Raw genomic sequence first — 14,524 nt, forward strand, 5'->3', positions numbered from 1 at the left:
AAAGTGGCTTCGGAGCCGAGGGACGCGCACAGCTGGCCCTCTGCTCACACGCCGTCCACGGTGGTGCCGTTTTTCGTGCCGTCACAGAGTCTCCGTATTGAAAGAGTGTTCCCCGGGGCGCCTGGGTGGCTCAGTCGGTTGAGCGTCCGACTTCGGCTCAGGTCATGATCTCGCGGTCCGTGGGTTCGAGCCCCGCGTCGGGCTCAGTGCTGACGGCTCAGAGCCTGGAGCCTGTTTCAGATCCTGCGTCTCCCTCTTTCTCTGACCCTCCCCTGTTCATGCTCTCTCTCTCTGTCTCAAAAATAAATAAATGTTAAAAAATAAAAAATAAAAAATAAAAAAGAGTGTTCCCTGACCAGCCGTGCAGATACGGCTACGTGACCAACTCCAAGGTGAAGTTCGTCATGGTGGTGGACTCCTCCAACACGGCGCTGCGAGACAACGAGATCCGCAGTGTAAGTGCGCGGCGTCTCAGGATGTTCCTGGGCTCGTGCGTTTTCTCTTTCTCGCTTTGTTTTCAAACGCCGAGAAGCCAGAATTGCGGCAGCCGCGGCGTGTGCACGTGAATTAACACCACTGATTCCTTCTCAGATGTTCCGGAAGCTGCACAATTCCTACACAGATGTGATGTGCAACCCTTTCTACAACCCTGGGGACCGCATTCAGTCCAGGTGAGCTGACTGCCGTGTGGACCGTGCCTTGCGAAAAGCTGCGATTCTGAATGTGCGGGAGGGAAGGTCGATTTCAGCCACGGGCCTTGTTCCTCCGAGGAGTGGTTCTGACGCAGCAGAACCTGGTTTTCCAGTAATCCCCACGTGGATTCCGACATGTGAGAAGAGGATGGGGGAGCAGGCCAGGGCACACACCCTGCCCTCTTGGTTTCCCGCGTATGCCCCGTAAGTCCTGGGGCACCTCCGCGGAACCCACACACAAAGACTTGGTCTTCGATGTCAAACTGGGACGGTTAGGAGATTGGGTCGCAGGTATGAGCCACACAGGTCTCAGGTCGATGCAGATGGGACATTAGCACGTCACAAAGATGCTTTATAAAGAAGCATTCACATGCACACGTTCCAGATCCGCCCCTGGGAATTCCCTGCGTTCCTAGACACGGTTCCTGGGGGGCTCCTCGTAGCCGTCAGGCGAGAGGACCCTGCAGAGACCCAAGCCGGGCCCTTCCCGTGGTGCCTCCCCTCAGCCTCGACACTGTGTCTCCCGGGCTGTGCGGGACAGGGACCGCCGTTAGCCGTCCTTGCTGTACCGTGGCCCCGTGAACCCACACCGCAGCCCCGCACCCCTTCCTGGAGCCCCAGCCAGGGCAGGGCCGTGAGGCAGGAGGAGGTGGGAGACTTCGGTTCTCATCGCCTGGCCTCGAGGCCGCGTTCACTGGACTTTGGAGGACTCCTCCGGTCCGGGGGTGCAGAGCCCGGTCCGCTTCTCCGAATCGGTCTATGTTTCTTTGCAGGGCCTTTGACAGCATGGTGACGTCTATGATGATACAAGTGTGTTGAGCGAGAACTCAGCGGCCGTTGCTTGAAGACAAGCACTGTGTACATAAGCCATCGTCCGCATGGATGTTTATTATCCCGTGCCTGTTCCTGAGCGTCCCTGCTGTTGGGGGCAAGGCCTCGGGCACGGTGCGTGGAGACTAAAGGTCTTCTGAGATCACGTTTGGTGTTTTCCTTGTGTCAGCAGAGGCTCGGACGGAAGAGCGTGTAGCGCGGCACTTTGGAGGCTGGCGCAGAGGTCAGGGACCAGAGCCGGGACGAGGGGCGGGGAGAGCGGGTGAGGGAGCCCACGGACCTTGGGGCCCTGCGGGGGCTGCAGCTGTGGGGCAGCAGAGACGGGAGCGACTCGAGGCCGGCCTCCGCTGGCTGACCGGGTGGGGTGGTCTGTGGGGGCAGGCCTCCTGTGCCCAGGGCCAGCTCTAGAGGGGCTCCCGGAGAGCCCACACGTCCTCCCCTGGCTTCGTCTTTCTGGACTCGTGCCTGGCCTCAGGAGGGAGCTGCTCTCAGCTCGTCAACTGCCGCCTGCTTTCTGAGCACTGAGTGAGCCAGTCCCTGAGCCTCCCCCTGGGGGAGCGTGTGGCGGTCCCTAACGGTTGGCGGAGCCCCTGGTCACCTGCTGCCTCCGCAGGCCCCTGAGCAAGCCGGGGGGAGGGGGGGTATGCTTGAGGAGCAACCGATGTGATCGGATTTCTGCCACGTGCTTCCCCAGAAGCCTGCTCTGTCAAGTCCAGATGGCAGTCCTAACTAGTTGACTGTGACCGAGGGGACATTGCCATCCGGGATCAGGCGGCCCCGGCCCTGGCACCCTTCGTCATCTGGCAACAAGGACCCGCGGGGTCTGAGCCCCACCGCACGGTCTGCTCTGTGCTGTCGTCAGTGCCCTGGCTTCGAGCCGGGTGCCCCGGGCCGGCCGTGATCCCTCCCTCCCTCCCTCCTCAGTCGCTCTGGAGAAGGGGTCTGACGAGGAGCAGGGCCACCCGGACCCCCTGGGGAATGGCTGAGGCCATTAGCACCGGGATGGGACCCGGAGGTGAGCCTTCCCTTCTAAGGAACGCGGGACTCGTTTTTCAAATTACAGAAGTAGAGGAAAAAAAGTCAACGAGTATGTCTTAAAAACACAAGTGCCAGCCCAGCACCTTCCGCTGCAGGTGGAACCAGGGGATGGGGAGGAGGCCGGAGAAGCAGCCACAAGCAGCCGCTGGCTCTGAGCTTTTGGAGGTAGTTGCTCCTGCCTGCGTAGCGGCTGTGGTAGAGCCTGCAGGTAGCTGGCTTGCCTCCTTACGAACCAAGCCTCAGTGTTACTGGGTACAGTTGACCGGACAGAAGAGATTTCCTACTGTCTGTAGCATTCCAGGACAGGTAGTTGTGGAATGTGAGTGGGTGGTGTTGGGAGGGACTTGCAGGAAGGATACTTTGAAGGGGGATTCAGCTAGCAGATGGAGTACCCTTCCTTCATCCTTTCCCTTCTTCCTGCCTGGAACTCGGACGTGATGGCTGGAGCTGAGGCAGCCATCTTGAGAGCATGAAGAAAAGATGCATCTCCTAAGGATGGAGAGCAGAAAGCTAGAAGGAACATGGTCTTTATTGACATGGCCCTGGATTACTTATAGTCAGCATTTCGTAGAGGAAAATAAACGATCTTGTTGAAGCTACTGCTATTTGAGTTTTTTCGTAGGTGCAGCCAGACCAACCCCTGTACCCACTTTACATTCAGGAGTTTTTGTGCACGTTGTTAGGCAGCATCCCCACTTGAAGTCTGAGAAAAGCAAGGGTCAGAAGTATCGTGTTAGCCCTTGTGCTGCCAATAGAACGGTCTTGGGGTGGTTTCATACCGTCTTTCTGCATCTCTGTACCTTGAGGCTAGCCTCCTTGTGGGCCACCTGCCTGCCTGTCCCGCTGCCCTAGAGCTGGGCCCCATCAGGTGCAGCTCCCAGTCGGCCCTTAGCCACTGTTCAGGTGATTTGTCTCTGTCCTTCGTTCTGCCCCAGACCAGACGGGGGCAGAGGGAGCCTGTGCCTCTCCGCGTCTTCTGGGCACAGCCACACGAGTCTGCTCAGTGGCTCACTGCTTGGAGCCCTCGCTGCCTACGCAGCCACGACAGGAGTGCTCTCCGCCCTCCTTCCACCATGGTCTGCTTGGGCCTAAAACCCATGGGAAACGAGGGGCTCCGAGGCCCGCTCTCTCCTCAGAGTGGCCACACGGAAGGGATCAGCTGTGGCTAGAAGACCGCCGCGTGCATGATGGAGCGCGTCAGGACGGCGGCAGATGCCCCTGGCCGAGGAGAGGGACGGCCCCTGGGTGCCCAGCAGGTGGGGGCTGGTGTCATCTGCCCTTGCTACGTAAACTTCTCTGCCCAGGGCACCGGGGGGGGGGGGGGATGCCTCCTGACCGCAAGTGGCCCAGGCCGCACAGACTCCAGGGCCGGTGTGGCCCTGGCCTGACATTCAGCCCCTCCTACCTACCTTCTCATGGGGGAGGGGAGGGGCCGGGGGGGGGGGGGGGGGGGGGGGGGGGTGGGGGTAGAGAACAGAGAAATGTACCCCCTCCCAGTTCCAGAGGCCAGAGTCGGATCTGGTGTCATCAGGGCCGATTCCTCCCGGAGGTGCTGAGGGAGGGTCTGGCCCATGCCTCCAGCTTCTGACCGCCACCAGCGATTCCTGGGGTTCCTCAGCTTGTACAGCACCACACTCCAACCTCTGCGGCTGTCTCCACACCAGGTCTGTGTGTGGCTCCTTGGACCGAGGGCCCAACCAGGTGATCTAGAATGACGTGGGCAGCTTTCACTTTATCACACCTGCAATGACCCTTTTTCCAAATGAGGTCACGTTCATAGGTTCTGGAAATTAGGATGTGGACATGTTTTTTTAGGGGCACATTATTCACCCCACTCAAGGGTCAGATTTGACCCCAGATCACAGGGGTAGTGCGAACCTGGCCTAAGGCAGCCAGAGACAAATGTGGGTGGAGAGCCGAGAGGGGGCCTGCCCCGCCCCCAACTGCGGGCCGAGCACCGAGCAGCTCTGTTCCTGGCTTAAGGGATTGATAGGTCAAGCACGGCAAGGGGCCGAGTCCCTTTAGAAAAGCCCAGGGAGGGGTTCTTTGGCAGCGGCAGAACCAAGTGTGTTTGCTCTCCCAGCCCCGCAAGGGGTAGAGAACATGCGGCGCCCTCCCGAGCGGCCCGGGTGTGTCTGCACAGAGGGGCCACAGTCAGAGCGCCCCGCGCGGGAAACCCCTTCCGCTTCCCCGACCTCTGAGCAGGGCCGGGCCTGTGCCCGGCCTCCAACGTGCGCGCCCGCCCTCGGCGCCTCACGGATGCCTGCCACCTACTGCGGGGGGCGCGCCCTGCAGGCCACCGGGCCTTGGTGGCTCCAGCTCCCGGATGGCACGGGCCAGGGTACGGGGCGGTGAAGTGGGATAGAGCCCGGCCTCGGACCCATCCCCCGCCTTTGACGGTCAGACCTGCACCTGCGCCCGAGGAGGCGAATAAAGGCAAGGCCTGTTGTGTGCTTTTAAAAATTATTCAAATTTAATTTACTCCTTGCCATTAAGACACGTTTCTACTTTTCTTTAAAACGACTTAGCCCCGAGCTGACTCAGCGCCGCCTGCCGGAGGCTCTGCCCAGCGCCTTCCAAAGCCCCGAGTAGCCCTCCGCGCCAGCCGCAGCCCCCACCCCCGTGCCCTGCTTCGTGCGAGAGACGGTTTTGGCTCCGGCTGCGGGGTCTGGGCCGCGGTGGGAGGCCCTGGACCGTGAAGGGGACAGAGCAGTTACTCTGCGCTGAATAAACGGCCCCGCCCAGAGCGCGGCCCTTTACTCTTGACCCACCCCAGCCCCACTCTCAAAACCGGATCCTCCCTTCAATACGGTGAATACCAAGGTGAAAACCGTCCACGGCCCCTGCAGAGAGAGAAGCGGAGGTGAGCTCGGCCCCCCGCCACGGCTTCTCCTCCCAGGCCCCGCCCGCCGGCTCCTCTCTCGGCCCCGCCCACTGACCGCATCCCGGTCCGGCCCACAGGTCCCCTTCCCCGGGCCCCGCCCACCGGCCCCGCCTCGCCCGCGGGCCCCTCCCGGGCCCCGCCCCCCGCCCGCGGCCCCCGCCCACCGGTTCCGCCCCCGAGGTCTGAAGCGGGCCCCGCCCTGGAGGCTGCTGCGGGGGAACGGTCCTCCTCTGACGCCTGGCTGTCCTCGGAAGCCCCCGCGGTCGGTAGAGCTGATCCCCGGCAAGTTGGTCCTTTTGGGCAGCACCTGAAACCAAAGTCTGAGTCCCTCTGAGACCCCTGTCCTTGGACCCTTCTCCGCCGCGCGGCCTGAATCCAGCCCAGGCCAGAGCCCGGGGCTGACGCTGCCTCCAGGAAACCCCGGATTTCTCTGCTGGAGGCTCACAGGCAGGTGTGCACAGGCCCCCAGCGCCCGCCAGCCCTTGCGGCGGTAATTCCAAACCCACAGCTAACCTGTTCCCTGCCAACCTTCTCAAAATCACCACTTAGACCTGAACTGTCCAGCCACAGACGTGGTCAGGTGACGTGCCCGTCAGCCCAGCATCTCGCAAAGGTCCAGCTGGGGAAGGGAGCCTCCCAATGCCACATCCAGTCCGGAAGCAACCGCCGCCCCTGCGGCCAGGCCGATAGGCCCAGAGACACTTGGGGATTGGAGAAGGGTCGTCTTGGCTTCCCTGTGCTTGCGTTTTCCTGGTTCCTCGGGGATTAACGGGTTAAAGTGAAGAAGCTCACAGCAGAGTTTTAGGGGACGCACCTTGATGACTCGGCCTCGGAAGATGCTCTTGTCCAACGCCACCGCGGCCTGGGCTGAGCTCTCGGCAGCAAACTCTACGTAGGCGTAGCTGGGGTGGGTGGGCATGGCGGGTGAGGGCCACCCCGAGGTACCCAGGCTCCCCAGGACCCCAGGGCGCCCGGCCCCTCCGGGGGCCTCCTCCCTGAGCCCCCTCCCCCACCCCCATGGCCTGCCTGGCACTGACCCCTTGGGGTGTCCGGAGAACTTGTCGCATAGGATGGTGACCCGGTGAACCTCCCCGCAGGAGTTGAAGTAGGCTTCGAGCTCCTCAGCTGTGCCCCCATAGTCCACCTGCCACAGGTACGGGCCCCTGGTGTGGGGAGGCCTCACCCTCCTGGGGTCTCCCACAGCACGTTTTCTTGGTAGCGGAGGTCTCTGTCCCCCACCCCTGTTGGGGATGGACCGGAGACAGAGACGTACGCCCCCCGTGTGTTGGGCGAACCCCCGGGTTTATTTGGCCTGTCCAGAGAGCACGTGGCTTTTAAAAGTGGAATCTGTTGCCAATGATTGGCCGAGCGGAGATTTCAGGTGGAAACCCTGACTCCCAGGTCATGCTGGGAAAGCAGGATGTGAGGACACAGGGCCCAGGTTCCCTCTGGGGGGCAGCCCTCTGGCTTCTCTCCTCCTGGACCTGTGTCCCTTCCTTTAACCCCACGGCCAGGAGGAGGTGGCAAACCCCAAGAGGCCCCGTGTTGCCCCCTCCCTGACTCACATTCCCCACATAGACGGATCTGTGGTCGGACTCCAGCTGCTCCGTGGGGGGCCCGGGGCAGGTGCAACCTACAGAGAGGGGGGCCTCAGGACAGCGGCTCTCCCTGCCGGCAAGAGGGGGCGCTCCCGGCAGGCGCCTCACATTTGTGGCTCATTCCTCACTGCTTGTGGGAAGAGGGTCACCCCTTGGGACTGTTCCGGCAGGGCCGCTGCCCGGCCCGACGCAGAGACCCTCAGACCCTCGCCGTGAGCTGGCACTAGGCCTGTAGCACAGCCCGCCCAGACTACAGAGAGGAGGGGCTCAGAGCGTGTGCCCGATGACTGGTGGCCCACCGCCAGGGGAGGGGCTGGCCGGCCCCCTGGCTCCTACCTGCCTCGGGGCTCAGCAGCTGCCTGGCCGGTGTGGCCCCGGCGCCCTCCTCCCGTCCCGCCTGGCCCTGCGCCCCAGGCGGCTCCGGTCCTTGGGCCTGTTCCATGGCCCACAGCTTCACTTTGATGGCCTCCAGCTCCTGCCGGCAGGACCCCACACTGAGCCCAGAGGCAGGGTGGCCCCTGGGCTCCTCTTGGGGGCAGGGGGGAGCGGGCCTGACCGTGCCCGGCCTCAGGGTCCCTGGCTCCTCAGGGACGGGCTGCGGGGGGAGGGGTCCTGGAACGGGACCGGGAAGGCCATGTGGACTCGGGCCCTGCCATCCTACCCAGCCTTGCAGGGGTGGGCAGCCCCCCTACCCTCTTCTAGGCAGGGGGACAGTGGCCCGGGAGAGGCCCGAGCTGCAGCCGTGGGTCCCCTTGAATCCAGGTCCTGGCCAGGCTCCGCTGGGCTCCACGTGGGTGTTACCTGGTCGGGTTCCCGGTACTCGGCCAGCTCCTCCCCCTCCAAGAGAGACAGGGGGAAGCCTGCATCTTCGGGGTCATTCTCCGCTTCCCCCGGCTCCCCCTCCTTCCTGTCCCCACCCTCTGACTCCAGAGGGGGCTTCTCGGCCCTGCCCCAGGCCCCCCAGCCCTGGGCCTCAGGGTCCGAGGAAGCCCTTTGCAGCCAGGCCTGGGTCGGGGGTGGGAAGAGAGCGTGGCTGAGGAAGGGCCACATGGGCGGGTCGAGGGGCAGGCGGACGAGGCCTCCCTGGCCGCTCACCTCCACGCTAGCACCTGCCCTCACCCGCCCAGGGTTTTAAGCCCCTCACCGGGCCAGCTGCTCCCACTAGAGTGCTTAAAAGGCTTCCCGCAGGGCTGAACTTCCAGCCCCCGCTTCTGGGCCAGCCCTTTCTCCCTCACCCGGGCCGATGCCCCCCGTGGGGGAGAGAAGAGGGCTCCGCCTGCAAGGGCTTGCCACGCTCACTGCACCTGCTCAGGCTAGCCGGCCACAGGAAGGAGGCACGTAGGAGAAGGGGTGCTTCCGGGAGGAGACGTGTTTGGGCCAGCCTAGAGGGACTGGTGGGGCAGAGCTAGGGCAGAGGACGGCCTGGGCACGGGGCCCGGCGTGAGCAAAGACCTGGGGCAGGGAGGGCAGGGCGTGTGCCACAGGGCAGGGCCCGGCCCCTCCTCTTGACCCGCCATCGATTCCCCGCGGACGCTCCCCTCTCGCACCCCTCTCTGGGCCAGCTTGTGGGTGGGAGCCGCTCACAGGAGGCCGGAGTCCCGTCCTGGCCACAGGGCCTAAGGGCTGAACCCTGGGCAGATCTGGGGTGGACACTGGAGGCCCGAAGGCTGCTCGTCTTCCTTCTGTGAGGCTTCTGCTTCTCAGTTCTCGCCCCTGGAGGGCGGCCGTGGGCCTCTGTCCCCAAGTGCCCCGCTCTCCATCTGTCCTCGCTGAGCGGCCCCTCTGGCCTCAGCCTGGCTCAGCCGTGTGGAGCTCCTGGTTGGTGTTTTCCAGCTTCGTGCCGTGTTTGTGGGGGCCTCCTCTGGCCACGTTTGCCCGGCCCAGAGCCCCCCTCCAGGCCTTAGCTGGGAGGTCCACGCGGGGCAAACCGGGGTCTCTTCCCGGGGAGCTGGGAACTGGGGGAGAGGCGCAGCTTACACGGAGCGGGTCTGTGCGGCCCCGGAGCCGGGACAGCCTCTCTGCCCAGCTGGGCGGGGGTGTGGGAGCACCGGTGGCTGCGGCTGTAGCCCTCGGAAGCAGCAGGCCCCCGCCTCCCGGGCCCGAGCCCCCTTCCCTCGCTCGCCTGGCTCTGCTCTCTCACTTCCGGGGCAGGGTCTGTAGGCCTGGGGCACGTGAGACCTGCTGTGGTCCTGCATGCACGGGGGCACCTTGCCCGCCACACCCGCTCTATTTCCGGCTGCACACAGCCACGTGCACTTACAGGGGTAGGACTCCAGGGGGCCCCATCGCTACCGCACGGCTGTTTCCAGGAAGCCTTCCTGATTCCTCCTCCTTTCTCTCTCGGCCATGGCGCCAGGCCTCCCCCTCGGTCTGTACGTCACACCCGCCCGGGTCTCCCCCGGCAGGCCACAGTGCCTGAAGGGCAGTATCCACCTCTGTGCTGAGGACGGGACCTCCGCCCAAAGCTGGCTGGGAGAGGACGGAAACGTGGCCACTGCCCGCCTCTCTCCCGTAACTCGAGGCAGTCGGGTCCTCTCCCTCCTTGCAGGTCCGGGGCCCCGGGGAGGGCCCCTGGCCTGGGCCCTTCCCTCCACCTCCACGTGGGAGGCAGAACACCACAGTGGCCGTGTGCGAGCCAAGAGCCGGCTGGGCTCAGGCCGGGCCCCCGGCCAGCCTCCCTCTGAGCTCAGGTCTCTGCAATGGAAAAACGCTGTCACCCTGCTCTCGGCTGAAGTTGCTGACACACCAGGCCCAGCTGGGGTTCCCGCCAGCCGCCTGGCGTGGAGACAGGCTTGCCCCCAGGCTGGCCTTTCCAATGACGCCTTTCAGAATACATCATGTTCCAAGCCTGGGCCCGAGTATTAATAACACCCCTTCCTTCCAGAAGCCGCCAGCAAACCGGGAGTGCCGAGTCCTGGGCATCCGACTCTGGTGAGGACCTGACCTGGGAGCCAGGACACCATGGCTGTGACACCCTGGCTCCTCGGGGTCACGGTGTCCCTCTCCTCGGTGTCCACCCTGAGGGTCTTGTGGGGGGGAGCCGAGGTCATCCAGATCACCTAGCGGACACAGCCTTTGAAAGTTCACCCCACGTGCAAACACATGGGAGGCTGTGGGTGAACCCAGCCAGGAGGCCCATTCCCATTCAGCCCCGACTCAGGTCACCCATTTGCCCACCCCCAGAGGGCAGGGCCTTGCCGCTCGCACACGGCTCCCAGGGAGCCCCCGGGACGTCTCCGGTAAATGAACACCTGGAACGAGGAGAGGCACAGCCCGTGATGGCAAACGTTGGCTTTATTACAGACACGGATAACGGACGCGACCCGAATCGTGACGTCTTGCAGCACCCAGGTCAGACAAAGCACGTCAGGGGACACGCGACGGGGACGGCATGCCACGGGTCCCGCGGTGCTGGGGAAAACCCGCTACAGGGAGACGCACCGACGCCCGGTCCAACTCCTTTTGGGGAGTTAAAAAAAGAAGAGAAAAATCCATCCAGTACCCCTGAGGCTGTGGGTGGCCCGCCCTGGCCCGTGAAGACCAGCCTGGCTGGGCTCCTCTGTCCAGGTGGACAGGCCCCCCCGCCTCCGTCCCAACAACAGGCTCCGCTTTGAGTCCAGATGTTGCGTTGCTGCCACAAGGGGGTCCTTGGGGTGGTACTCCAGGGGCCGGCTGAGCGAAAGTAGGAATAGAAAACATGCAAGATGGAGTCTTCCAGAACCGTGGGAGCGGACAGGTGCCGTTGCAGACGCCGGGCCTCCCCGGGCCTCCTCCGGACGGGCGGAGGAGTAGATGTGCCCCAGCCTGGCTCCCTGGCTCCTTCTCCTGCAGATTTGCTAGCAGGACCACCTGCGGTCCCAGCCCCGTCTGGGAAAACGCCCCTTGTGGCACGGGGGCCTCTAGTGTCCGGGAGAATACCACCCCCCCGCCATCGGCCAAGTTCAGCTTGGGCAGGGTCTGTTCCTCCATCTCTCCGGAGCTCTAAATGGCCAGTCTGCAGAGTCTGCTACCCCGGGATGGGAGGCAGGAGTGGGACGTGGGCAGAGCCAGCCTCGAGCACCTGGGGAGGGGAAGAGCTGCAGGAGCGCTGGGCACTCTCTTCCCCCACCCTCTCCTTTCCTGAGGCCACCTCCTCTAGGCAGTGACCCCCGGAGACAAGGACAGGAGAGGGCGGCCTGCCCCACCATGTTGGGGTCCTGCCAGGGAATGTGCTCACCCTGACTGGTGGCCCTGGTCACAGGGCCCCTGAGCAGGTGTGTGGGCCACCTCCCAATGAGCACTCCTGGCCCACGGCCGCCACACTTGCCAGGCGGGCCCAGGCCGGCCAAAGCTACCGCTGGGACATCGGTCCAATCTACTCACAACGCTCGCAGTACTGCCTTATGTGTCGCTGCAGCAGGCCGGGACCAATGGTTGAGGTGCTGGGGGAGGCCGGCCGTGCCCACGGGCAGATTCCTTTAGGGCAGTTAAGGTCACGGGAAATCCAAAATGCCCTCGTAGCTTTGGAACACCGAGGGACTTGGTGATGCTACTCTGGGTTCGGTGGACGGAGAGGTGAACGGGGCGGATGGTCTGAGGCACGGCTGTGTGGGTTAGATTGGAGAACAGACAGATAACGTGTGTGGTGTGTATAGGGGTGACTGGTGGAGAGGCAGGTGGTGATCGGGTGGAAGTATGAATGGGGGAGGGTGGACTCGAGTGACAGCTGGGACACAGCGATGGATGGACACGCGGATGGGCGGGTATTTGGCTGAACGGGTGAGTAGGTGGGTGGACGAGTGGGTTGGGAGATGGATGGATGGATGGGTGGCTTGATAGGTGTACGGGCGGGTAGATGGGTGGGTGGGTGGGTGGGGGGATGGATAGATGAAGGAAGGAAGGAAGGAAGGAAGGATGGATAGGCGAATGGGCGGGTAGATGGGTGGGTGGGTGGGCAGAGGGATAGGTGATGGATGGAAGGGAGGGAGGGAGGGAGGGAGGATGGATAGGTGGGTGGACGGAGAGGTGGGTGGCTGGGTGGGCAGAGACATAGGTGATGGATGGATGGATGAATGGGTTGGCCGATGGCCAGATGGCCGGATTGGTCAGAAGAGTGAGCTGGGGAAAGAAAAGAATCAGGAAACAATTGTAGGTTGGCTGTGGGGACGGGAAGAATAATGGCCAGACATGCCGGCTAGAGCAGGCTGGAACGGTGAAGGAGCTTTGGTGTCATTTTGAGGATACGTTTGGGAAAGTTGGCAAACAGGAGCAGGGCGGGGCCTGTCCTGATCCCTTTCCACCACTGTCACTGGGATGAAACCAAACCCTAACCCTCCTGGCCCCTCTCCTGTTCGTCTCCTTCTGCCACTGAACCTCTAGGGGCTTTGATGAGGGGCCCCGCCTGGGGGGCCCCGGGGAAGCCCCCTGCCTGGGCGTCTAGCTCCTCTTGTCCTACGGCCCTGACCCTCCCGGACCCCCAAGGCTTCCCTTCGGTCTTGGTGAGCTGTGGGGATGGAGACCCTCCATTCAGATGGAGCCTGGGGGAGGGGGTGCCCACCTGCTTACACGTGGGATAGGAGGCACTGTCACCCCCCAGACATCACCTGGGGATGGTGACATATCCTAGGATGGGAAACAAGGAGATGGAGGAGGGGGTGGGAAAGGTCGGGGGGTCACACTGGGGGGTGGCAGAGAGGGTCTAGGGTGCCAGCATCCACTCTGTTGTCCCCTCCCCCACCCCCCCCCCCGATCTGTCTATCGTACGTGGCTCGGCGCTGTGGCCTGGAGTCCTGGCTGCCACCTTGCCTGCCCGCCTCAGTCTGCCTTCCTGTGGCAGCTTTGGTCTCAGAACAGCAGAGGTGCCGTTTTGGTTTGATTTGGGTGGAAGGAGGCTGTATGAGAAGCGGCATCTCCCTGAGCCGCTGGGTCACCCGCGTGTCGTGTCTAACCCTGGCGGTGGCTGGCGGGAAGGAGCCCCTCGCACGCTGCGCTGTTGGCCCATGGTTTATAAGCTCGGGAAGCGGCAGGGCAGGACAGCCGCTGAGCAGAGAGCAGGAGGCTAGACCTGCTTGTGTGCGGGTCCCCTCTCGGCATAAGAGAGGCAGGGGCACAGCCGTGCCCTGGTCCCAGTCCGACCCCCAGTGCAGAAACTCCGCCTGCCCTCCTCCTCCCCAAAGCCGGCCATCCGTGTTTGGTTCCGCGGCGAGGTCTTTGGCTGAACGCGGCCTGAGCACAGTGACCCACAGGAACACCAGCTCCCAGAGCAGAGAGGGTGGGAGGGGCTGTCCCGTCTCGGACCCTCAGCCTGTGGTGTGGCTGGGACACCACCGGCTGCCAACGTGCTGCTTTCTCTGATGTGTCTGCTGATCCCCAAAGGGCGACCTTGTGAGGGGAAGGGGAACAGGCTGGCTCCTCCATACCTCACCCCAGTCCTGGTGTCAGGGACATGCGTCAACGGGGCCTTAGATCTGCCCACCCAGACCCCCCACGTGCCCAGGACAGATGCGCTTCTGACACGGCCACTCACCAGCACAACCTCGGGCCTCCAAGGGGCACAGCCGAGACCACCATTTGAATAGGTCCACACCCGCGCGAGAGAGACAGAGGCCTGGAAACATATGGCAGGCTTCCACCGGCTCATCCAGAGCCCCAATCCCAAACTGGTCCTTGCTTTTCTGAAACCCACGAAAGCAAACCTCTGAGAGGTTCGCAGACCCGTGGCCGGAGCCTGGGGAAATTTCCGGAGGAAGAGATGGGTCTATCGCGACTTTCAGAATTGGGTTCTGCCGTGAGGCGGGGCTCGGGGCGGCGCCCGGTCCGAGGCAGCCGCGCGGAACCCCTTCTCTGCGCACCGAACGAGGGATTCTTACAACTCTGAAAACACAACAGCAAACAAGCCCACTGCTCCCCGCAGGAACACGGTTCCAGTTTCTTTGAGAATCTACTTCCTAAACCTCACATGCTTCCGTGGTTTCTCTTTTTTATTTGGCAAACATCCCTTTGTAATTACCGTCGCCGTGAACATCATCATTGGGACCGCTGCGAGGACTATGTACATTCACATTAACGCATTACACCACTGACTTGCCTCTGGGCGGGGCGCCCAGGAACCCCCACTTCAGCAGCTGCTCACGCCCCGTACTGCCCTCCAGTCCCGGGAATTCCTCACGGCGACGCAGGCCGGATCGTGGGCCGCGTCTGCTCTTTTCCTCCCGGGGAGTACACGTGAGGCTCTCCTCACTCCTTCGTTGCCTCCTTGAGATCATCGGGGCGGCTGAGTGGGGGGAGGGGACAGGACCGGGGGGTCCGAGAGACCACCTCCCCAAGGAGCAGCTGGACAGGGACGCGGGGTTATATACAGCTGACCGAGAGTCCGGCAGGCGCGGTGAGGGCAGACCGTTCCCGTCTGCGGCTTTTCTCCTATGTCTGCGACAGTGTGAAGAGAGGGGAGCAGGTGCGGCGGCTGCGGGGCCGGGGGCTGGGGCGGGGGGGGGGGGGGGGGG

General features: G+C 63.4%; 2 protein-coding genes across 2 annotated transcripts in view; one reads left to right on the plus strand and one right to left on the minus strand.

Annotated features, from left to right (window-relative positions):
• The window catches only part of TRAPPC2L (trafficking protein particle complex subunit 2L), a 5,119-nt gene extending 2,543 nt beyond the window's left edge, over nt 1-2,576 (plus strand). The window contains exons 3-5 of the mRNA XM_049622809.1: nt 368-455; nt 592-671; nt 1,466-2,576. Of these exons, the coding sequence (XP_049478766.1) occupies nt 368-455; nt 592-671; nt 1,466-1,511 (214 nt within the window). The 3' untranslated portion in view covers nt 1,512-2,576. The remainder of the gene's footprint in view (nt 1-367; nt 456-591; nt 672-1,465) is intronic.
• Nucleotides 2,577-4,074: 1,498 nt separating this feature from the next.
• PABPN1L (PABPN1 like, cytoplasmic) lies at nt 4,075-8,093 on the minus strand. Its single transcript, XM_049622811.1, is given in 8 exon segments — nt 4,075-4,208; nt 4,210-4,267; nt 5,610-5,752; nt 6,260-6,347; nt 6,483-6,589; nt 7,011-7,078; nt 7,380-7,518; nt 7,845-8,093. Coding segments are annotated over 8 exon segments (885 nt in total). The 3' UTR covers nt 4,075-4,175.
• Nucleotides 8,094-14,524: the final 6,431 nt, after the last annotated feature.

The sequence above is a fragment of the Panthera uncia genome (assembly GCF_023721935.1).
Source record: "Panthera uncia isolate 11264 chromosome E2 unlocalized genomic scaffold, Puncia_PCG_1.0 HiC_scaffold_20, whole genome shotgun sequence".
Taxonomy (NCBI): domain Eukaryota; kingdom Metazoa; phylum Chordata; class Mammalia; order Carnivora; family Felidae; genus Panthera; species Panthera uncia.